A 23,762-nucleotide genomic window follows, 5' to 3' on the forward strand; every position below is an offset into this window, starting at 1 on the left:
CTTCGATATTCAAGTACAAAACTTCGATTAACGACGCGACGGTTCCTTTTTGCCATAAAAATGTCCAGACCAGACTGTGATCTTATTCAAATATTGTGTCTCAATATTTATAACAACGTCCGACATGGTTTAGCTGATTTTCAAATAATTAATTCAAAATTTTCACTTAATACAATACATTATCTGTCAAACTCTTCTTCTTCAGCTTAATCATAATTAAAATATTATGTCTCTGAGTACGGCGCGGCGCGGCGCGGGCGGTTAGATACGTCTGGCAGAAATTATAAATTATTAAACTACAACTTGATTTTTAGGGTTCCGTAGGTACTCAAAGGGTAAAAACGGAACTCTATTACTGAAACTTCGATGTCTGTCCGTCTGTCTCCAGGCTGTAATTCAAGAATTGTAATAGCTAGAGAGTTGTCACAGATTATGTATTTCTGTTGCCGCTATAACAACAAATACTAAAAAACAAAATAAATTAAATATTTAAGGGGGGCTCCCATACAACAAACGTGATTTTTCAAACATTTTTTGCTCGGTATCAATGATGACAACAGGTAGGCACTTGAAATTTTCACAAAAGCCGTAATTATATTATGCACTTTAATAATTAATAATAATATTTAAATAAAATAAAAATTTAAGGGCTCCCATACAAAATACACATTTTTGGTCTACTTAGTTTGCTCTATAAACGGTACGGATAACAGAACCTTCGTGCGCGAGACCGACTCGCACTTGGCCGATTATTGAATTGATTTGTCATCTGTGGATTTGACTGAATAAAGTTAAGAACTTAAGATGACTGCAGTCTGCAACCATAGCTTCGAAATTACCATTAACAAATGATGCAAATTCTGTGCTAGTTGCATCATCTTGAGATTTACAAGGACAATCGAAAATTGCAACGTGCAGTATAGACTATGTCAACTCAGCCAGCTTACTGGTAGCAAAAATATATTTTCAGTCAAATTAATAAAAGTCAATTTTCATGATTTTTTTATACCAGAGTCCAGCCTGCCTAGCATAATATGCCAGCGAGATATCTCACTCTACATGTTTTCTCGCGTAGGTCTATCATCTAAATAACACATTTTTATAGAGTTTTTTCGAGATGATGTCGAGATTTTTCTCCTCCCCCCAAATTTTTCTTAATAATACGAGTAAGTACTTACATGAAATTTCTTACATTATGCTACAAAAGTTATCTCTTGTACTCGTAAATCGGACGACGAGTTTCTTACGCCGCGCTGCCGGTTCTTCTCGCCGGGTTAGTTTCCGAACCGGTGCCGCGGTGGTAGGCACCTTAGTTTCTTCTTTCTACGACGTTCAAAAAGCGTATTTATGATACGAAAATTTTGAATAAAAAGATATTTTATTTTATTTTAGAAGCAAAAGAAGCGAAGCTTTTTTTTCGTACTCAAGTCTACAAAACTCTACAAATAAGGAAATATTCAGCAAGCAGACTTCCTTTTAATAACTTTTGATCTTTGAAACCATCCTGCATAAAAGTTATAAAATTATAAATGCTCCCTAACTAGTAACTAGGTACAAAACACGTATTACCTAATGCAATTATTATATTAATAGAAAGCATCACAATATTTTGGTAGAGTTGCAATTTCTTGATAAATTAATTTTGATGTAAACATCCAAATTAACTTAAAAGTAGTATAACTTTCATTTTTACTAAGACCTAAAATATTTCTAATGTTCAACTACAATTAACATTTTAATTTAAGTTTTCCCACGTATTTAAAACAACTCCAAAAACTTACACGTCAACTTCAAAAACAGATACGAATTATGATTTAAACTACGCGCGAACAACAAACTCAAAAACAATAATTCTTTGTTGTTTTGTGCATTCTAACTACTATAAACTTTGAAGACATCGCGGGAGCCGTCCTGAAATAACATGAAATTGCGCGTGCGCCGCCCGCGCCGCGGCGCTGCGGTCGCCCGCAAGTCCAGCGCCATTTTCACACCGTCTCTAAGCTTTTCCGCAACCAGGTTCGTACATAATTTAACACTATATTTTTTAAATTAAAATCAATACTAAATCATTTAACGTACATCAACTTTTTAGAAACATTTTTAAAAATCTCTGTTACAAGCTCACCTTTTATTCTTGCCTGAAAAGCGTGACCTCGAGCGAACACGTAATAATTAACATGTTTTTTGTTTTATACGACGTTTGCTGAATACAAAAGCACAATTCGACGAAGTCAAAAGAAAGTGCATTTAGCGTTCATTTCATAATTGTATCGATGTAATTAGTGGCGCAGTCGAACAGTCGTCGCGAGTGAAATACATGTACCCGATCTCTGGAATGTGGCCGTCATGTTAGTTACATCAACGCGGAGTAACAATGCGTTCGCTGCATGTTTCGGTGGTGCATACACCTTGCTATGTGAGTATCTATTTGTGTCATCATGTCCTTATTTTTTAATAGATCACCAGCATCCCCCGCTGCGCTCGGAGCTCACAAAACACGAGTCGTGGTCGAAGCGCCGTCGCCCAGCGCACGTGCACGCAGCTCGAAACTGACACATCTTAATCCTTCGACTGAATATACGAATATCAAATGACACTCATACAGAGGGTTCACGAGGGAAATGCGCAGAGGATGGACGGGCCGAGAGAGGACAGTGGGAAATCTTCGAGACCCGTCAGGAACAAGCGACACACGAGGTAAGCAAACATGACTCACTATTTTCATATTTCGTACAAAATTTCCTTTGTGCGACGTTTTCGACGAAACAATAACTCAAGTTTAAAACTAAAAATAAAAGGTCAACCGCAATTTATGATATCTGGGAGCTTTTAGAACAATATCATATTTATAGAGAATACTTTTGTGTACCTACTTTAGAATGGTTATTCCAAGTTCCAACATTACATTTCCGGAACAATTGAAAAAAACCGTAGGTATTTAAGTCCTTAATTGTCTTTCTAGAACCGTTGTTTTAATAGAATAACATGGACTGTTATTTCAATTTCAATGATTGCGAAGGACATTAATTAATTGGTGTTATTGTTATCACTCGTGTTATAGTGAAACACTATTATTGAGCTAAAGAATTTCTAAAGCTCTATTAAAAATGCTCATCAAAACTGTTAATTTGCAGAAGATGTTTAATTGCCGGTCAGCGGCCGCAGAAGAGGTTGTTTACGCCAGAAATAAAAAGATATTTAAAAGATTGGCTCGTGCGCCGACGGGAGAACCCCTACCCCAACCGCGAAGAAAAAAAACAACTATCACGAGAAACCGGACTCACTTATATACAGGTATGTTTTTAGTAATTACTCCAATGTAAAAGTTAATGCTCCTTTAACGTGATCCGTGTCCACAAACAACCTAATTGGATTATTGCCAGGACTCGCTATTTGTACATAAATAGGCACTATTTTCGTCTCAGTTTCATCAAACACAATTTGCTTCACTTGACAATAATTATTGTCTTATGATTCGAATCTTACTCGGCGCTGTATAATTAGTTGTATAATTAGTGAAGGTGCATTCGACAACACTTCAACCAGTTCTATCACAAATAGCCTGGCTTTGAGGGACATGGATCCAACTAATGTACAGTGGATCAAAGCCACTTTCGACAATAGGGAAGCCTCATCGACCATCATGGACCTGACACTCTTAATCAGGCTGACGCAAGGCTGCCCTCAAGGAGGTGTGTTGTCACCTGTGGAATGGTCCCTGGTAGTGGACGACCTACTAAGGGAACTGAACCTCGGAAGATATTACGCTCAAGGGTACGCTGACGACCTAGCGATTCTAGTGGTGGGCAAATGCGCATCAGTGGTCGCTGGGTTAATGCAGTCAGCACTATGAGTCGTCGAGGATTGGTGCCGAAGGGTCAAGCTAACAGTAAGCGCTGATAAGACGGTCTTGATACCTTTCACCAAAAAGAGGAAGTTGGAGGGACTAAGACCCCCAACACTCTTCGGGAAAACTGTTAAGTTTGCGAGTGAAGTCAAATATTTAGGAGTAATCTTAGACAAAGGACTCACTGGGAATAAGCACATCGAGTATATTACGAAAAAAGCTAGATGTGCTCTGGGTTCCTGTTGGAAGCTTGTCAGCTCTAAATGGGGTATTCGGCCGAAGGCAATGCTATGGATATATACAGCCATAGTGAGACCGATTACCACATATGGCTGCGTAGTGTGGCAAAAAAAGGCTGAACAAGTAAACTGTCGTAAAAATCTGAACAGCGTTCAGAGACTGGCATGCCTAATAATCACGAGTGGGCTCTCGTCAACACCCACCGCTTCCCTCGAGGCCCTGATCAACCTAACTCCGCTTCCTCTGCTTGTTCAGATGGAGGCCAGAAAGGCGGCTCTCAGGGCCAGGACGGCAGGCAGGACAAATTGGGCCTCCACCCCATTTAGACAGCTAGAACAGTCTCTTCGTGAATCACCCATCATGGACATGCCATCAGATGCCATGATCAAGGTGCATAGCTTTTCGAAGCAATATCAGGTTCTTATACCTGCCAGGGAGGACTGGGAAGGAAAAATCCCAATTGATGTTCGCCCTAGCGATATTGTTTGGTTCACAGATGGATCAAGGAAAGACAACCGTGCGGGAGCCGGAATCTACGGAGGCAGGCCCCAAGAGGCAAACATGCCAGTTTGGGGGAGTTTGCGACCGTGTTTCAGGCTAAGGTCTTCGCAATCATCGGTTGCTTACTAGAAAGCCTAGAGATGGCGCTAGTTAACAAAAATATTTTTATCTTCTCTGATAGTCAAGCTGCACTTAAAGCACTGACTGCTGCAGAAGTTTCGTCAAAATTGGTTCTGGAATGCATTGAGACGTTGAACATGCTAGGAAAGGACAACAAAATACGCCTAGTATGGGTCCCGGGCCACAGTAACGTCCCCGGTAACGAAACCGCGGACGAACTGGCTAGGCTTGGGGCTGAGAGTCTCATATATGGCCCAGAACCAGTCTGTGGAATATCTCCCAGTACCACAAAGCAAGTGCTCGAGGACTGGGTTCGCAAACTGAGCAGGAAGCAATGGGTTGAGACCCCTGGCCTTGAACACTCTAAGGCACTAATTTCTGGCTTTCACAAGAAACTGTCAGGAATAGTGCTCACCATGGGTAGGAATCAATTAAGAATCTTTTTTTTTTTATGAAGTAAGGGGGCAAACGAGCAAACGGGTCACCTGATGGAAAGCAACTTCCGTCGCCCATGGACACTCGCAGCATCAGAAGAGCTGCAAGTGCGTTGCCGGCCTTTTAAGAGGGAATAGGATAATACGGGAGGGTAGGGAAGGGAAGGGAAGGGAATATTTGAGGGTAGGGAAGGGAATAGGTTAGGGGTTAGGGGATTGGGCCTCCGGTAAACTCACTGACTCGGCGAAACACAGCGCAAGCGCTGTTTCACGCCGGTGCTCTACTACAGAGCAGGAACAGACACCTTGGTTGCTACGAATACACATCCGAGGAAATTCGTGGCACCAACCCCAACCACATCGTTCAATTTATGAGCAGCATTGGGTTGGGGACGGTACTCTAATGCGAAGGAGTCACAATAGATTCTCAAGGGTCGCAGTGACATCAGGGCTACTTGACCTGCCTTCAGCAAAAAAAAAATAATGTATTAACGACCTCCTGAACTTGAAAACGTTTGTATTAATTGGGATATCCTCCTTAAAGGTTTTTGTAAATTGGACTTATCTTTACTAACGATCACATATTTTTTTTGGCAGATTTGCAACTGGTTTGCAAACTGGCGGAGAAAACTAAAGAACGCTAACTCAGATCGCAACCAACTCACATGGGGACATCTCATACGCACCTACAACGATCGCGCGCAAGGCAACGTCGAGCAGTTTAGCATCTGCTCAGACGACAGCATCTGGAGCGAGCCGGAATTTTCTCAAAACCAGGAGGAGGGCACAAACACAGACGACAGACTGGACGACGATTTCAAAGCGCCAAAAGATTCCTACGACACAGATGGCTCCTCCAGCTCGCTCGAAACGTTCCAAAGCTTCAATAACAACTACAACGAAATAGAGCGATGCGACAAATATAGCTGCGAGCCCAAAACCATAAACAGCCCTATACTTTTGAGCAAATGGCTAGAGAGCGCAGCGCGATTTCAGCCTAGCGAGAAAAATTACTCCTGGTGGGCCGAGGAGGCGAAATCCAAGAAGCAGGATATAAAAGTTCAACGAGTCATCGCAAACACGATCAGACACGACAGAGACGAAGTGGAGGCCGCGGTCGCCTTAACAGCTCTGGCATCAGCCACGCACGGCCTCACTGCCTCGTAACTCTCATCATCTGGCACATCTGCCGATTTAGGTATAGCTTTAGGTTACCCGTGGTCATCCGTCATTGAAGTATCCCAATACTTCAATGACGGATGACCATAAATTGAGATACTTTTCGCGCGATGATTAAAGCGAGAAGCTTGAACATGTTTATCCGTGCTTGTATAAAAGTTTACTTGTAATTTTTATCATGTTTTAGTTCAGTTTATTTTAACTACAGCAGATTTAACTCCCTATAGTTTTACATAGACAACTATGTACTTACTCGTATTTACGTTTGAAATTTCTTTCTACATTCGTGTCTGTACCTTCTTTCTGTCCCTTATCTTGTATTGTATAATTTTACAATGGGTTTGCTCAATCCGTATTTACTAGTTAGGAATATGCCAATGTTATGATCTCTTAAATTTAAATATATTTAACCAACGATTGGTTTTAAATAAAAATATAATTAACCACTAGTTTTTTTTTTTACTCCAATAAAAAGCAACCCGCGGCCCGCCCGCGCTGGGACTTTATAGTGCAGTAAATGAAGGCAAAAATCAGGTACAACCTCCGATTTCGTTGAACCTCCATCGATGTGGATAAAAATTTGGGATTAAGTACGTTAAACCTTCTACTTTAAAAGTGCAATACGCTCGTATTCCGCTTTTTGTATTTTAGGGGTGATTTCAACCGCTTTTGTTAAAAATAGAAAAATGCAGATTTAACCATTTTAATTAATTTAATTTAACCAGGTTTAACTAATTGTGTTTAATTTGATAAAATAAAATATGTTTTACTGTTTTCATTCATGATTTATATGATTAAGTACTTAATTAATTTTTTAACCCTTTTATCAACCATCCCTTTAACCGTGAAAAAAACATTTTTTTGTATTCCTGAGCTTTAAAATCGCATATTTACATTACATGAACAGTTTGTTTGATATTTATGATATAATTTTTGGATAAGAGTGAAAATATATAACTATAAGTAAATCCCTAAAAGTCCCCCTTTATTGCAAAATCACTGTAAAAATTGGGTTCAAAAAGTTAATAGGTTTAAGTTTCTAAACCCATGTTTTTTCAGTGTCTTTACTTAATATTAATTTTAATTTAATTTTTTTGCGAAAATTTCCACCCCTGCAAACTACTCCTTGTGTGAATAATAAGCTTTAAGTTTTTATTTTAAGTTTTTTATCAGCTTTAATGAGTTCGACTATTTTTTCATAGTTAAGACAAATTTTATTAATTTATTTCAAACTTCATTAACTTAACTCAATTCAAAATTTTCAAACTACGATATCAAACTACCCTCTGTGCAAAAAAATGATGCAGCTGAAACTGCTGGACTGAAACATTTAATAGACGCACATCATTATAAAAAGCCCCTCTCTCGAGTAGACGTTTAGCGTTCCGTTCACGTTCTGAATATAGAAAGACTTGAAAAGATTAACGTGTATTTAGTAAGGACTAGAGGATGCCTGCAATCGCGCTGGAACCGTACATTTTTTTCAGGATAAAAAGTATCCTATGTCCATTCCGGAGACTCAAAGTATCTTCATACTAAATTTTAGCAAAATCGGTTGAACGGTTTGGGTGTTAAGATGTAGCAGATAGACCAAACAATAATTATGCATTTATAATATTGTTATAGATGTACCTATTGACAGGTTTTCCTACAATATTTTCATGCCAAATCTCTGGTAATTTTTAAGTTATCGGATTCATTCAAAAACCACTTTAAAGGTAATTTTAAGAGCTTTAAGATCGTCTTGAAAAATACCTTTTAAAATCCTTGGTTTAAAAAAATAAGAGTTAAAAGGTCCCGGTTTCATGGTTCTCGCAGTAAAATTTAGGCTTTAAACGTCTCTATCTTGGTTATTTTTCATGCAATAAAAATGAAAAGAAATCCAAAAGATTTCTTAGAAAATGGACACAATTTTCTTTTTTTATAATTTTTTACGTAGGTTTGATATTTTCGAAGTTATGTTCAAAACAAAATACACATTATTAACAAAATACACATTAGATTATTCAATACACAGCTCCACTTTCACGTCGTACAGTCGATTACCACGGATGATTCGTTCTCCATCATCATGGATTTCGAAGACTTCATGAACATGTTTGCTTTGGAATTAGTTTGTGCTCTATAATTTTTAATTAGGTAAACAACCTGTTTTTAGTAATAAGTAATAACTAAGAAGATGATCTTACAAATAAATAAATACAGAGTAAAAAATCATATTCAATGAATTTGAAAGAATGTATGATGATCGTGTATATTTAAGTAAATATACCTAGCTTTCGACAAGTACTGATTTTCCGCGGAAAAAGTCTGCGGAAATATTATGAAGTTCACAATCAATAATAATTTGGCTCATTACTTTTTATCGTGCTTAAAAATATAAACAATTACCAAAAAAGTGCTTACTTGCATGAGAATCATATGAGAAAAGCGCCCGTGAGTTTCCGCCGTCAACCGACCCGCGGCGTTGCCGTAACTTAGCAACGATATCCAAGAGGCCTATAACCTGCTCAAAATGCTGTTTACTATGCTTGCTCAAAACTTTTTACAATGCTCATTAGAAAGGTATTTTAAGCACTTTAAAAGTCTTAAGGAAGTACCATCGAGGGAATTGATTCCTAGGCAGTTGACAGACCAACGTCATTTGGTCGGATCATATCAATTTAATGATAATTGTTATCTGTCGGCTGGGTTTGACGTAACGCGACCAAGCTACGTAGGTCCCCCATCTGCCTAGGAATCAACTTCTCTGATACTACATGTCATAAATCGGTTTACTGTTGTTTAAGTTTGAATGCTTAGATTTAGGTACTCACCGAAAGAAAATATACATGTAACAATCACCTATAGCTCACTTTGGATGATTATAAGAAGGTATTTCAGAGTAGAAATTGGTTTGTTATTTTATTGGCTTTAATTTTGGTAATTACACATTTTTCGTAAAAACCTATAGTTTCTTAGTTAATTATGAAAAACCGCTTTAAGACATGTATTTTTTCACGCAAAAACATAATCTTTGATCTAATAACTCAGAAAGTATTGATTTAATCGAAGAACTGCTTACAGTGTGCACGTCTATCGATTCCTGGGGATATTTTTATTTAAAAAAATTCACCCCCGAGAAGTGTTGGCGTCCACCCCCAGGGCAAAAGCGCAAGTTGGCACTATGTCACTTTTGTTTCTTAGGGTATCCCCCACCTACTCACCAATTTTCATGAAAATCGATGGAGGTTCAACGAAATCGGAGGTGAAAACCTTCAGTGACCTCACTATTATTTGTGGCCCGCGTGATGTTAAACCATTTTAAAAATTCACGACCACCGGCAATTTAATGTAGTCATCGTGAAAGTCGTGATTTTTTCACTTTTAAATCGTTAATTTTGAAGAACGTTATTTTTTAACCCTAAAAAATTTTATTGCGGCCCGCGACTCCAAGACCAAAACATGTTTGTGGCCCGCATTAAAAAAAGGTTGGGGACCACTGCTCTAGTGGAACTAGTAGATTAAGTTACTTGCGCTGGAGTCCAACATAAGTCATAACTAACTTGAGAAAATGCAATTTTCTCAAGTTGTTCAATGTATGTAAATTGTACCTAAACAAAAACCCCTGATATATTTGTTAGGTAAAATCTGGGTATTCCCATCTCCATTCGATTGGATTTCGTAAACTTACTGCGCTATAATTATTGGTCTATGGCAGCCTTTCCCAAAGCGGGCGATAACACCCCCTTGTGGGCGCTGTAGGCCTACAGGGTGTGGGACCCAGAAAAAAATGGGGGCGTCGTGTAGAGACTGGGGGGTGAATTGTAACTTTAGAGAAGGCCTTTTAGGTGTTACCAAACGTGGCGGCTTGCAACTGTTCTGTTGAGCAAATGGGAACCTGATATCATATTAACTCTTGCGGGTTTTAGTAAAAGTGAAAAAGGGAGTTGTTGAGGGGGGGGCGCTATAAATAATTTATTCACTAAAGTGGGCAGTATACAAAATAAGTTTGGGAACCCCTGGTCTATGGCATGGACAAATTACAGCATAGTTATTAGTTACATAGTAAGATTCTGCATGACTCTAAATATTGACCAAAGGCCTTTTTCCTGTCATGCGTATTATCGCCCGCGCGTGATTCTAGTCCGCATGCGAGTGAAGCACGGAGCTAATACTTTGTATTAGCGCGTGTTGCCCGCAAGACAGGAAATCTATAAAATGATAGGATTCGGGCAACTTACACGCGGACGCGGGCGATAATACGCAAGACAGGAAAAGGGGTCTAAAAGCTCCTAAGTTTTCTAATCTGAGGCAAAAGGGTGAATGGGTGTTTTCACAAAAATAGGGCAACTTTTGAAGGTATTTTGTCTTTATCATATTTAATGAATAATTTGTTATTAAATTCGCTGTTAGTGTACATGATAGGTGATCAATTAATTGTGTCTTATCTAAAAGGGCCAGTCACTTTATGCCTTATTTTAGGAGATTTTTAGAGTTTTACAAATTTTGGTATCTAGGGACTGACGACTTTCATTAGGGACTGATATATTTTGTTGATCTGGGGAACATAAAATCTCTGAACCATCTGGCCAACTCTGTTTTTCTTTTCTTAATTTTTACCGGCTCCGTAACCAAAGAGTAAAAACGGCTGAGGCTTCGCTGTCTGACTGTCTATCAGCTGTCTGTCTGTCTGTCTCCAGGCTGTGTCTCAAGATCGATGATAGCTGAAGAATTGAAATTTTAGACTCAATACGATTTATTGATACAATATGATTTACATAAGTATGACATTTTGACATGCGCACACCGGCGGTGGTCCAATATCGAGTGAGGGGGGCGCGGCGCGCAGCCCTGGCGCAGGCCTACGTAAGCCCTGCGTGTGAGTTTTTTAGCTCTGTTTGATGAGTTTTAGCCCTTGATATATTTTCCATAATTGTTTTTCTTCAATCTATTCTATTTTTTCAGTTGATAAGGATTAAACAATATATGTATTTCGTTATAGTACTGATATTATCGTATAAAACGTCAGTCCCTATAATAAAGTGACCGCTGCAAAGCGAGTGTTGTCAGCGAATAACTTCATGTATTATCTACTTTAAAAGTCACCAATAAAATTCAACTTTCATTAAAATGATGTCGCGAAATTTTAAAATTCGTATGTGGCTAGGGCCTGGCGAATAAAGTTGGCTCATTCGAGAAAAAATAATTATTGTTTATTTTAACTGCAAAATACTGACCTAATTAGCTACGAGTACTTAAAAATTTAAAAAAAAAATTATAAAAATAAGTATACTTAAACATAATGCTTTTTGTAATTCCTAAATTCCTGTTTATTTTAACTGCAAAATACTGATCTAATTAGCTACGAGTACTTATAAAATTAAAAAATATATATAAAAATAGGTATAAACTTAATGCTTCTTGTAATTCCTAAACACAAAATTTCGTATACGATTTTTTGTGTTTAGGAATAACATATCGGCCACGCCTAGGGACTGACATTTGACCCATAAAACAAATTTTAAAGATATAGTATAATGTCAATTTTAACATAATTTGGGGTATAAATTAAACACATTGTGAACTATTATTTAGCAATAGCTGTAGTAAATAATTATAAATTATTTTAAGTAAAATGTGCTGCGGCTATATGTATAGTTGCCCTATTTTTGTGAAAGCACCCGAATAACTCTTGTAAATGCGAACAATAGTTAAGAAACCCTGTCTAGTGGAATGAGATTTTATTCAATTTATTTAGGTGCCTATCTTAATAATAATAATATCTATGGACGCTTCACACCAAGTCAGTCTGGCCCCATGCTAAGTACCTGCAGGACTTGTGTTACGGGTACCAGACAACGGAAATATGTTTAACACTTTTATATTATACATATATTTAAGATTTTTATTATATTATCATACATAATGTATTTAATACACAATATCCAAGACCGAGAAACATTGAAAACTTTTTGTTCCGTCAGCGGGATTCGAACCCGCAACCCCCGGCTAGCGCTACCAACGCGCCACCAACTGAGCCACAAAGGTCGTCAAATGTCTTGGCACTTATAGTTTAGCTGAAGCTAAGTGTTCCCATATTCATAACAAGTTTCAGTTATTTCTATGAGCTTATGAATGAAAAAAAAATATATTTTAATAATATATTACAACAATAAACTAACCATTGGTATTTATGTAGTATAAAGTAATCTATAACCATCTACTTCAGCTTGCGGGGCTATCTTCTGCATTGTCTTGGCTAGGAGAACTATCAGCTTTTGAACTGTTCTGTATTTCCACATGTTTTTCAAGATGGCCAACGAGCATCTGCTGACTCTGATTAAGTTGTCCAACAATACTGGACCCAGCACTTTGGAGTATCGAGCAGAGTTGGCTTCTCGCTACTTCGAGATTAGGTAACTTACTAAACTCAACCAGCTCATTCTTTGACAAAAGCTTATCTTGGATTATTCCACCTGCAAAAAAATAATACAAAAATTTGAGTACAGGTATAATTACTTACAACTCCGGTAGTTAGACTATAGAGTTTTACTTTAAGGTAAGAAAGTAAAAGAATGTGGACAAAAAATAAAAATAATTTTTGATTGGATATAAGAAGTAAAGGTACAATTATGTACCTTGAAAGAAATTTATTCATAGGCAGATGATGGACCTACTTAGCACATATTAAGTAACTCTGGTCTCTGACCATACTTAGTGAACAATAATATTATACTTGCAAGGAATTTACATTAAATTGTACTTACCCATTACAATCAACTGAGGTGCCTTTTTGAGAATGTTAAACATTTTTGCTGAATTTTCTGGCTGTCCAAAAATTACGTTCTGATGTGATGTAAAAAGATGATTCACAGCTTCATAGCGAGTTCCAGTTGTAGCCATTTTCACAATTTTTTTTCCATACGTCCTTAAATGCATATTGTTCTTTTTCAATGCAGCATACACAGGTGTCTTCTCTTCCATGCTTATAGAATTCACATGAATAAATACTACCATCTTGGAAGTATTGAACCACTCCAGACATTCCCTGGCCAAAATCCTTTCGAAAGGATTGTCGATCTCTATTTTGGCCCATTCCTTTTTACCCTTTTCGCAGAGCGATATTTCGGGTAATGTATTTTTGCGAGGACCGAAAAAGGGTTTAGATAAATCTAATAGTAGTTGTTTTTCAAAATGAGGCTTTCGTGGCTTCTGAATGTTAATCTTCCCTCGGAATCGCTTAGCAATAAGAAATGGTGTTGAAGTTTGTAAAAAGGCTAAAATTAAAGTTTCGTTTAGTAAAAATAGAAACTTGTCTAGGGTTAAATACTGTTGTTTATTAAAACATTTTACTTACCTTTATTTAAATTTGCCATGGTTTTCTATATTTTCTTGTTGGTCTTAATCTGTTTAAGGTTATATTTTTGTTTGAAATGAATCTGAATGCAGTGACTAACAAATATCCCAATGTAAACCTAATTTTCAATATTCATTTCGTATGGAAACTATAGGATTCACAGAAATTAAAGAATTTAAGTTTTAACTTATATTCTAAAAATGAGATGTAAACATATTTTTCTTTGTCTTCTTCTTTTACTTTTGATTTTTATTAACAAAGGTTAAGCACACCGCAAAACTTCAAATAACGTTATTAAGTTAAATAGATAATTTTCATGTCCGTCAAGAATGTCTAGGAGGCGAAACTTTTTTTTAGCAATAGCAACACTTTTTTGACATATTCTGTCCCTTTGTGTTTGTTGTATCCATGTTGTAGATCAATACTCTGTGACATAATATTTACAAAATAAAGATTTTCAATTTGCTTAAATTTAGTTTTACAATGTGAAAACTACATGATACTGTGATTTACGTTATAAGTCATATTTACCGTTACAACATTTACCGTTAGGCATTATATATTTCAACTTTTATCGTTATTTCTAGTAAATTTTCATACCGTTATCAATGCCCTTGAAGCAGTAACGTTACGATATTATTTATATTTCATCGCTTCATTTTTCAGATATTTTATTCACAACGTAGTCCCTTTAACCTACAGGTGACTTTTTTCACGCTTTAAAAGACATTTATGAAACTAGTTACTCTCTTGAGAGTCGGTTATGACTCAAAAGTCAGTATTCCCCTACCACCCCCACCACCGCCGGAGTTGTTGATGGGGCAGACTGCCATTTTGGACTCATTCCTTTTTCGTGCACGGTGGCGACAGCACGCACCTTTCTATTAATAAGAGTTTAATTTTTGTTTTTAAATTTTATTTTATTTATAATTTTTATTATTGATTCCACGTTGTTCGTAATGCCAAAACGAAGTGCAGAAGAAAAAATCGTTCATTACGAACGAAAAATAATTACGTAAACGTTATCTCACCGCAAACAAGTTGAATCATCAGACCCATCTGATACTGAAGGTAGGAATTTTTTGTATTACAATAACACTTAACAATATTGCAAATAAATGACATCAGGAAAAGCCGTGAGCCTTGTCCGGTAAAACTAAATTCTTCATCAGGGCAGGCCGTGAGCCTTTTGCTCGTTGAAGTGATGACAATAATTAATTATCCGTTATAATATTGCAAATAAATGAGATCAGGAAAGGCCGTGAGCCTTGTCCGATCAAACTAAATCCTTCATCAGGGCAGGCCGTGAGCCTTTTGCTCGTTGAAGTGATGATAATAATAATCATAATATAATTTGTTTTTGGGCGTTCTTAATGCCGACAACAATTCTGGGCAAAAACCTATAAATGCCGAAACTTAGGCAATGGCGTTAGATGGAGCCCTGCTCCATCCCTCGTAGTACCCGAATCCATTCCGGGAATCGAGGTTATTCTAGAATCTAGAAACATTGGAACCGAAGAACCCGCTTCCAGGAACAGTTCTGGTGGAACAATTATAAAATGCTGAGGCAGCGGATCAAGCACTTGATCCCGAAATTTTGGAAGCTCTCGAAGAATCCACTAGTGACACTCCTGACTATGGATCTAAAATTCTTGATAATTTAGCCAAATTATGGCTTCCCCTTCTAACAAAAGGGTTGACAAATTAGAGAATCGGCAGAAGATATTAAAGGATTATTCAATTCCCGACAACTGCAGGTTGCTACAAGCACCGAAACTCAATGCTAAAATTTCAGCAGCTGTGCCCGATTCCGATTCACTAGGAACTGAGATTAAATTTTATTTATCCACCAACACCTTTGTTGTGGTATAACGGCTGTTAAATATAGGGCTCTCGATATTCTCTTAAGTGGGAGGACAGGAAGAGTGTCATTCACCACCTAAGCAACGTCTGTCGCTTGCTGTCGGACTTGCGTCCCACAAATGCTCACAGTAGAATATAAAACGTAATTACACCAAACCTGGACAAGAACTTTCTACATCATGTCGTCCAGGATTCAGTGAGATGACACTCATTTCGGAAACAAGCTGCCGGAAAAGATCAAAGCGGCTAAAGCGATCGAACGACGAGGTCAAAAAATCCAAAAGACCAATCCGAGAGCTTCCGGTTCACATTCCAATAATAACCGTTCCTATACTAATTCGGGAAACTGGTCGGGCCCACACCGGTATACACCGAACCGTGGCAACCGAGGTATGAGGAGAACAACGACGCAGAGCCGAGCATACGCGAAATTGATGCAGCAACAGTCTGCACCCACGACGGCGAACAAGCCGCGTACTCCGGCGCCGCAGTGACTAAGGTACATGCTGGCCGAATCAGATTATTTACAAAATCTCGTCTTAATGCAGTATTTCTTGATTGAATACAAAATGATCTCTACATAGTACCTCTTTGCAAAGAAGTTCATCAAAGTAATGTTCCTCGTAATACTTTTTTGAAATCGGAACATCAAGAAATGTCCACTGCGAATTAAAAACTAGTCAAATTAGGCGCCGTAACAAAATGTTCACTATGCAAAGACCAGTTCGTATCCAAAATATTTCTTGCCCCCAAGCCTAATTGGGGTAAGCGTTTCACTTTAAACTTAAAACTATTTAACAATTTTGTTCAAAGTCGCATTTTTTAGATGGAAGACCATCAAACAGCTGCTAAATTAATACCTAAAGACAGTTATTTAGCAACAATTGGCCTAAAGGAAGCATATTAATTATATTAAGATCTCGATCACAACTTACGAGTTCACGTCAATGCCCTATGGATTATCCGTGGCTCTTACTTCCTAGGGTTTTTACTAAAATTATAAAGGAAGTTATTTCATCCTTAAGGTTTTGATTGACGATTGCTTAGCTAACGTAAATGAGACTTTGAAACTATTGCACTGCCTGGGATTCGTGATAAATTATGATAAACCCAAGCGTAAATTTTAAGGGGTTTCTTTTCGATACTAAAAATTTAATAATCTCACTTCCAGATAGTAAAAGAAACAGTATCGCACGTTTAGCGCAAAAAAAAATAATACCCGAATGCACTTTGCGAGAATTTTCTCAATTGATTGGAAATCTATTTGCGGCGAGTCTGGCCGTAGATATTTTTCAATACTAGAAAATCCAAATTACGAACGTAAGACAAAATTACCTTGTTCTATTCTTGAGGATCTCACTTGGTGGATTAACAATATTATAAAACGGCATCGCATCCAATGCGACACGCAGGTTACAAAATGGAAATTTACACGGACGCATCGCGAACCGGCTGGGGCACAAATTACAATATCAAACGTGTCCACGGTTAGTGGTCAGCTAGTGAATGCACTTACCATATAAATTACTAGCTGTTGCCCGCGACTTCGTCCGCGTGGACTTCAGTTTATAGCGCGCGATGTCAACAAAATTGGTGTCAAAAGCTTTTATAAAAAAACCCTGGTACCCCTTAAATCAATACAGCTGTGCAGTGTGCACACAATAAGTATTTCATTTTTTTATATTAAACTTTATATTTTATGCCAAATTTTAAAGCTTATTTAGCCCTCCAATTACACAACTTTACCCATAAACTATTTATCATTGATAGATTTAAGGTTACGTCACTGCACAGATAAAGTACTGAGTTATTTAATACCGTAGAATAGATATAACAATCGAAAAAAATCGAAACTTAAATGTAAGATGATACCACGTCTTAAAGAAAGACTTTTGAGCAAGCGTCAGCGCGATGTAGAAGACGCACGGCGCCATCTATTATGAATTGTTGGAACTAACTTAATTTGAATAAATTTACGCATTTTCACCCCCTTACAACCCTTTTTTCCAGTAAAAAAGTAGCCTATGTCCTTTCTCAGGCTTTAGACTATCTGTATACAAAATTTCATTATAATCGGTTCGGTAGTTTTGGCGTTTGGCGTGAAAGCGAGACTGACAGAGAGACAGACAGAGATACTTTCGCATTTATAATATTAGTATAGATTATGTGCACACTGCACAGCTGTTTTTGGGTATTTTGATTAATTAAGGGCCGCGCCACACCGGAATGGCAGCGGCGAGGCGAGCACTTTCAGCGCTGCCAATCCGGTGTAGCGTGGCCCTAAGAGGGGTACCACTTACCAGGGTTTTAAAAAGTTTTTAAATTTGACACAAATTTTGTTAACACCGCGCGCTATTAACTAAAGTCCACGCGGACGAAGTCGCGGGCAACAGCTAGTTATGAATAAAAACAAAATATAATAAAGTAGGTATAATTAGTTCTGTTACAATAATGAAGTAAAAAATAAAACGCCATCTGTTTTCATATATTAGAATTAAAATGTTGATTGCATTGATATATTTTCTGGATGGAGTACAGGCCAACACGGTACACTCGAACTCCTTTATTTTAGAGCGCCTTCTGTTGTCAACTTGTCACATATATTAGAAATGCAGTAGGAGTTCTATAAGATAAGATAGATTGATTATTATTATACCAAGTGATAATATTATTAAACATAATATTCTAACGTATTAAAAACTATAAACAAAAACATACTAACTAATAAGTATGATTAGTTCTATGTTACAATAAAGTAAAAAATAAAACGCCATCTGCTGAATCGTATTAGAACTAAAATGTTCATTCCATCGATATATTTCTGGATTTTTTATAATATTATACATAAAATATGTTTAAGATTTTTGAAATTTTATTTTAATACACATCCAAGACCCAGGAACATTGAAAACTTTTTGTTCCGCCTGCGGGACTCGAACCCAGGACCCCCAGGATGAGCGCTGGCCACGCGCAATGCGAATTCATTTTCATCGATATTTTCATGGAAATAAGATATTTTCCCACGTCAAAATGTAGCCTATGTCCTTTGTCAGACTCTAGAATAACTGCATACAAAATTTCATTGCAATCGGTTCAGTAGTTTTGGCGTGAAAGCAAGACAGATAGACAGACAGAGATATATAATATTAGTATGGATTTAGAATTATTAGCAATTCTTTATGGACTTAGAGGCTTAGCATCTAAATAAACTGTACGATATTATTGGGATTTGCGGGTAGATAATATTTAGAGGACCGGTTGGTCTCTCTAAGAGTTGACTAGAGGTCGGAGGAGTATAGAGTAAAACTCGATATACTGTGGTGAACTGAAGAGGTTTATTGAACAATCTGTGCGGTTTATATACAAAAATTTTACATAATTATTATTATTCTAAGTCTGTACAAAAGTTAAAAGATTAATTTCTATTGGCTCTTACACATTAGAGAGAGACATAAAGAAAGGGATAAAAATATTTACAAAACACGAAAGAGAAAAAAATCGAATAAGAAATATTTACAAGGTAATTACGATTGCCGCACGAGGATCTCGCCGCGCCGCGGCTCGCGGCGCTGGCATCGCCCAAGTACAAATATGGGCTCTCGCGGGCCGCGAATTCAGTTCGCCCGCGCGTGCCATTTCGACGTCGTCTCGCTGGCGGTCGTCGCTGCGCCGGTAATAATAGTAGTGCCGCCATTTTGTGAAGATGTTATGAATGATTTCTGATGATGATACGAATGATTTCCGAGTGACAACAAGTGATCAATAGTGAACAAGTGAAACCTTCGACTTGGCTACGACCTAGGACAGTGATAGTGCTTAGTGATTAGTGTTTGGACTTAGTGCTAAGTGTTGTGACCTAGTATTTAGTGCATTGTTAATAAAGTCTTCAAGAGAGTCACCAGGTCTTTCTCTCCAAATCCTCGAACCCTAGCACGTAACAGTTTTGGCGTGAAAGTGAGACAGACAGACAGACAGACAGACAGAGATACTTTCGCATTTATAATATTAGTATGGATAATGCAAAGATTCTAACTACAGATATCATAAAGACCTCCGTTCCGGGACAGGAGCAGCCTTTACTGCTAAACCATTTTTTACCGATAATCCAAAGATTTGTCCAATTTCTAAGAAAAGATTATATTTCCGTCACCAAAAATAAGAGATCTGAAAAGACGGTAAACTGTTTTTCACTCACAATCCGCCACACAAGCCAGCCACTTCCCAAACGATCAGTTGCTGGATTAAGCAAGTGCTATCGGAGAGTGAAGTGGACGTGTCGACGTTCGGTGTGCACAGTACCTACTCGCCACGCGTCCACCTCGGTCGCGAGCCGCGCGGGCCTGGACGTCGACACGATCCGCAAGGCTGTCGGATGGACTCCTTCATCAAATACTTTCACTCGATTCTACAATAGAATCCTCCTTGATGAGGGAACTTTTGAAAGATCCGCTTGCCTTACCTCCATAGAGAGATAAGACCTATCATGTAATAGTTTTATGTGTACTGATTGATTATTATAATTCTTCCAATTATAAGATAAACAAATAAAATAATATAAATGTTGTATATTATATTTTTTATCATTACCTTATTATAAGGAAAAACTTTCAACTCTAAAATTCTACGTTGTGAATAAAATATCTGAAAAATGAAGCGATGAAATATAATAAGTGATCAAACGAACTTACCTTGTGGGAAGTTCGATCATTATTATTTATGAATCTCTTCATTTGAAGATATAATTAATACCCACTACAATATTGACTTTTGAGTCATAACTAGTAAGTGTAACTAGTTTCATAAATGTCTTTTAAAGCGTGCAAAAAGTCACCTGTAGGTTAAAGGGACTACGTTGTGAATAAAATATCTGAAAAATGAAGCGATTTATATAATAATGATCGAACTTCACACAAGGTAAGTTCGTTTGATCACTTATTATTTATTAAAAAAATAACAGAACGTAACGTTATTTTTTCTGGTAATCTTAACTTCATGATTTTATTTTATTTTGTTTTATTTCATTCAAGATGAAGGAGAAGAAGAAAAATTTTGACATTGCAAATGTCAGTAGGTACTTGAAACAATTAGGTTAGGTTGCACCCATAGAGGATATAGTTAGATGGATTTTTAGCTCGCCATTTTATGCAATGAATAAGGAAACAGATGGAAGCGACATAACTACAAAAAAGTGTGGCCGGCGCCATATTGCCAAGAACTAAACATGGCGATCTATAGTGATGGGACACTCGGTTGATATTTGTCGAGGATATCGTTAAGTAAGATGTTATAAGTGAGCTACTAAGGTTAAAATCTTTTAATTAAGGCGTCTTGATGGCGTCCATTTTTAACTTTAACCAAAGATTTGACATTTTGCATTGTAGATAAAGTTATAGTTACAGTTATAGTTAAAGTTAGTTGGTGCAACCCAACCATAATATTATGTCAAAAGTCAAAACTCAAATGTCGTATTATGATTTATGTCAACATCACATTTTCTAAGGTCGTTCTAAAATCAATAAATTCGCGATTTACATTTTACGTATTAAAGGAAAAAGAAGAGTTTTATAAAAGTGAGTTGTAGAACTTCCTATTTATCCAAAATTTTAATTATTTTGTTTCTGTTTCACGCTAACTTAAATTTTTTATCTAGATCACTGAAGACAACATTGTTTAAGGTTATAAACTTATAACTTTATGAAACAAGCAGATTTTAAAAGAATATTATCGCATTATAATAACAAGTTTATGGTTGCCTGGTAGAGACTGCTTCCAGCAGTAAGGCCGCCAATTCAAACTATTTCTGTTTTTGTAACATGTGTAAATTGATCTTTTTGTTTGTTTGAATAAAGAGTTTTTTATTTTATTTTATTTTAAATAGTTACGTCAAATAATCCGATAAGATGAAGGACATAAAAGCAGATACTCCTCCATCCTCCATAAACGGTGACGAAATTGGAAACATGGAAGACGAGGATGGGGTAATATATTTTGACGAAATAGAGGAAATACAATTCGATGAAGAGGATATGGAAGAAATTATGGACCAGGAGGCTGAAGAGATCGAAATGGAGAAGCCTGAAGATCAGGCTTTACTAGTATTTGAAAAACACACAGGGTCGGTCTTCTGTTGCGACTTACATCCTAATGGAAAGCTCGCAGTCTCAGGGGGTGAAGACGATAAAGCGTACGTGTGGTCAGTCGAAAATGGCGAGATTGTAATGGATTGTCCTAAGCATAAAGACTCAGTAATATTCACAGGATTTAGTTTTGATGGTGCATATTTGGCAACCATTGACATGACCGGTGTCATTAAGGTGTGGAAGTGCCAGCTGGAAGATAATCAGCAAGGACCCTGGCCATTGGCTTTTGAATATGAAGCAGATGAGACTAGTTGGGGACTTTGGCACTTTGCAGCTAGAGTTCTCATTTGTGGAGGGGAATCTGGGAATATCTATGTCATTAAAATACCATCGGGAGAGACAAAAGTCCTACAGGGGCACACTGTAGCAGCTGAATGTGGGAAGGTAAAAAAGTGTAAAAAATTTCAACTCTCTAGCTATTACCATTCTTGAGATACAGTCTGGAGAAAGACAGACGGACAGACATCGAAGTCTTAGTTAGTAATAGGGTCTCGTTTTTACGGAACCCTAAATTTCATTCAATTTCAATCAAAATTTCATTCAAATTTCTTATTTTGTGTTTGTCATGTCTTTTCAGTTATTTAAAGATGGCAAAAGATTAGCAGTTGGTTATGAAGATGGTTCAGTGAAAGTTTGGGATTTAAGAAATAATACAGCTCTACAAACAATTTCATCTTCCATACATCAAAGTCGTATTACTGCAGTTGATACACATCCAGACAACAATTTGATGGCATCAATATCTGCTGATGGTAATTGTAATTTAATACAAAAAAAAATTGGATTTGAAACCTTAATAGTTACTAGTAATATAATATTAAAAAGTGTAACTAAATTATTATTTAACAAAATATGCTTTAAATATTTTTGATTATAAATAAATTTGCATTGAAAATAATAATACTAACCAGTACATTCCATTGCATTGAAAATAATAATACTAACCAGTAAATCTTACAGGTACAGTTGTCCTATCTACATCTACAAATGGAAAAATTGTTGCACAGTTTGAAGCTGAAAAGGAATTAGAAACTGTTGCTTTCAGTCCCGACCCACAATTAGGGTTACTTGCTTTAGGTAAGCACAGGAATAAATTTATCATCGTTATCAATGGCATTCACTACATATAACAGTCAACAAAGTGCCAAGTCAAAAATGGCAGCTGCCCCCCTGCCCTTACCTCGCTACGCCCATGTTACTGTACTAAGCTAATAATTTATTAAATGATAAATCTTTGCTGTTGCATTAATGAAATGTGTTTTTTCCAGCCACATTGACTGGGTCTGTTTCAATATGGGATACCTCAAGGCAGATGTTGAGACACCATTGTTCGAAAGTGGAGGAGGACAAAACTGGAGGTGTCACCAAAATGCTGTGGGTCAAAGACCAACTAGTCACTGGATGCCTCAATGGTTCCGTCAGAGTGTACAACGGAAGGTCTGGGGAAAAGAGTTTTGGCCTAACGGGACACTGGTCGGAGATTCTGGATCTAATTTACAACGAGAAAGAGAATATCCTACTGACAGCGTCAGATGATAAAACAGCAAGGATATTTAAATTTGGAAAGGTGGATGATAAAGACTAATTTTATGTTAGTATAATATCTCTGGAATATTGATGTACATTATTTGTATGTGGTTCTCTGTTTCACAATATTATAACATTTAATCTAATATATATTGTATATTTATTGCATAATAATTCATTAAGTATTTTTTAATTTTGGTAGTACTAGTAGTTAGTATACATTCATATTTCATAATATTATATCTGGTGTCACTTTATCGTCCATACATATTGACATCTATTATATGACATCTAATATTTTAATAAAATTTTGTAGAAATGTAGACAGTAAATTAACTGAAGTATTTTTTTTTTCTAAGTTTCAAGCAAGTACTTAACTTTACCTCAGAGCATGTCAGACTCATATTGTTGACTTATGCATCGCTCCCCTTCATTTTACTGGAACAAATGACAAATCACAATACATCTTGTGTATTGTTATTAACATGCTTTTTTGCTTAACGACTTACCCCTAAGTTAAATAAACTGCCGTCGTAACCCAAAATATAATAACTGCTATACTATACTCATGT

General features: G+C 36.9%; 3 protein-coding genes and 1 pseudogene across 4 annotated transcripts; 3 read left to right on the forward strand and 1 right to left on the reverse strand.

Annotated features, from left to right (window-relative positions):
- The first annotated feature begins 157 nt into the window (after nucleotides 1-157).
- Nucleotides 158-23,336, forward strand: LOC121733449 (angio-associated migratory cell protein). Its single transcript, XM_042123745.1, has 5 exons — nucleotides 158-175; nucleotides 21,394-22,047; nucleotides 22,241-22,415; nucleotides 22,624-22,740; nucleotides 22,932-23,336. The coding sequence occupies exons 2-5, from the start codon at nucleotides 21,424-21,426 to the stop codon at nucleotides 23,246-23,248; spliced, it is 1,233 nt and encodes a 410-aa protein (XP_041979679.1). The 5' UTR covers nucleotides 158-175; nucleotides 21,394-21,423; the 3' UTR covers nucleotides 23,249-23,336.
- Nucleotides 1,920-6,709, forward strand: LOC121733540 (homeobox protein Mohawk). Its single transcript, XM_042123854.1, has 4 exons — nucleotides 1,920-2,016; nucleotides 2,459-2,697; nucleotides 3,135-3,294; nucleotides 5,740-6,709. The coding sequence occupies exons 2-4, from the start codon at nucleotides 2,591-2,593 to the stop codon at nucleotides 6,307-6,309; spliced, it is 837 nt and encodes a 278-aa protein (XP_041979788.1). The 5' UTR covers nucleotides 1,920-2,016; nucleotides 2,459-2,590; the 3' UTR covers nucleotides 6,310-6,709.
- On the reverse strand, nucleotides 12,451-13,864 carry LOC121733622 (39S ribosomal protein L10, mitochondrial). Of its 2 annotated transcripts, none has more exons than XM_042123967.1 (3): nucleotides 13,661-13,864; nucleotides 13,071-13,580; nucleotides 12,451-12,779 (listed from the first exon to the last, which is right to left on the reverse strand). In XM_042123967.1, exons 1-3 carry the CDS (start codon nucleotides 13,677-13,679, stop codon nucleotides 12,529-12,531), a joined length of 780 nt encoding a protein of 259 aa, XP_041979901.1. In that variant the 5' UTR covers nucleotides 13,680-13,864; the 3' UTR covers nucleotides 12,451-12,528. The 2 variants fall into 2 exon arrangements, with proteins under 2 accessions (XP_041979901.1, XP_041979977.1); XM_042124043.1 differs by having other exon boundaries at nucleotides 13,071-13,582; nucleotides 13,672-13,863.
- Nucleotides 13,861-16,017, forward strand: LOC121732046 (annotated as a pseudogene).
- Nucleotides 23,337-23,762: the final 426 nt, after the last annotated feature.

This window comes from Aricia agestis, chromosome 1, assembly GCF_905147365.1.
Source record: "Aricia agestis chromosome 1, ilAriAges1.1, whole genome shotgun sequence".
NCBI classification, from domain to species: Eukaryota; Metazoa; Arthropoda; class Insecta; order Lepidoptera; family Lycaenidae; genus Aricia; species Aricia agestis.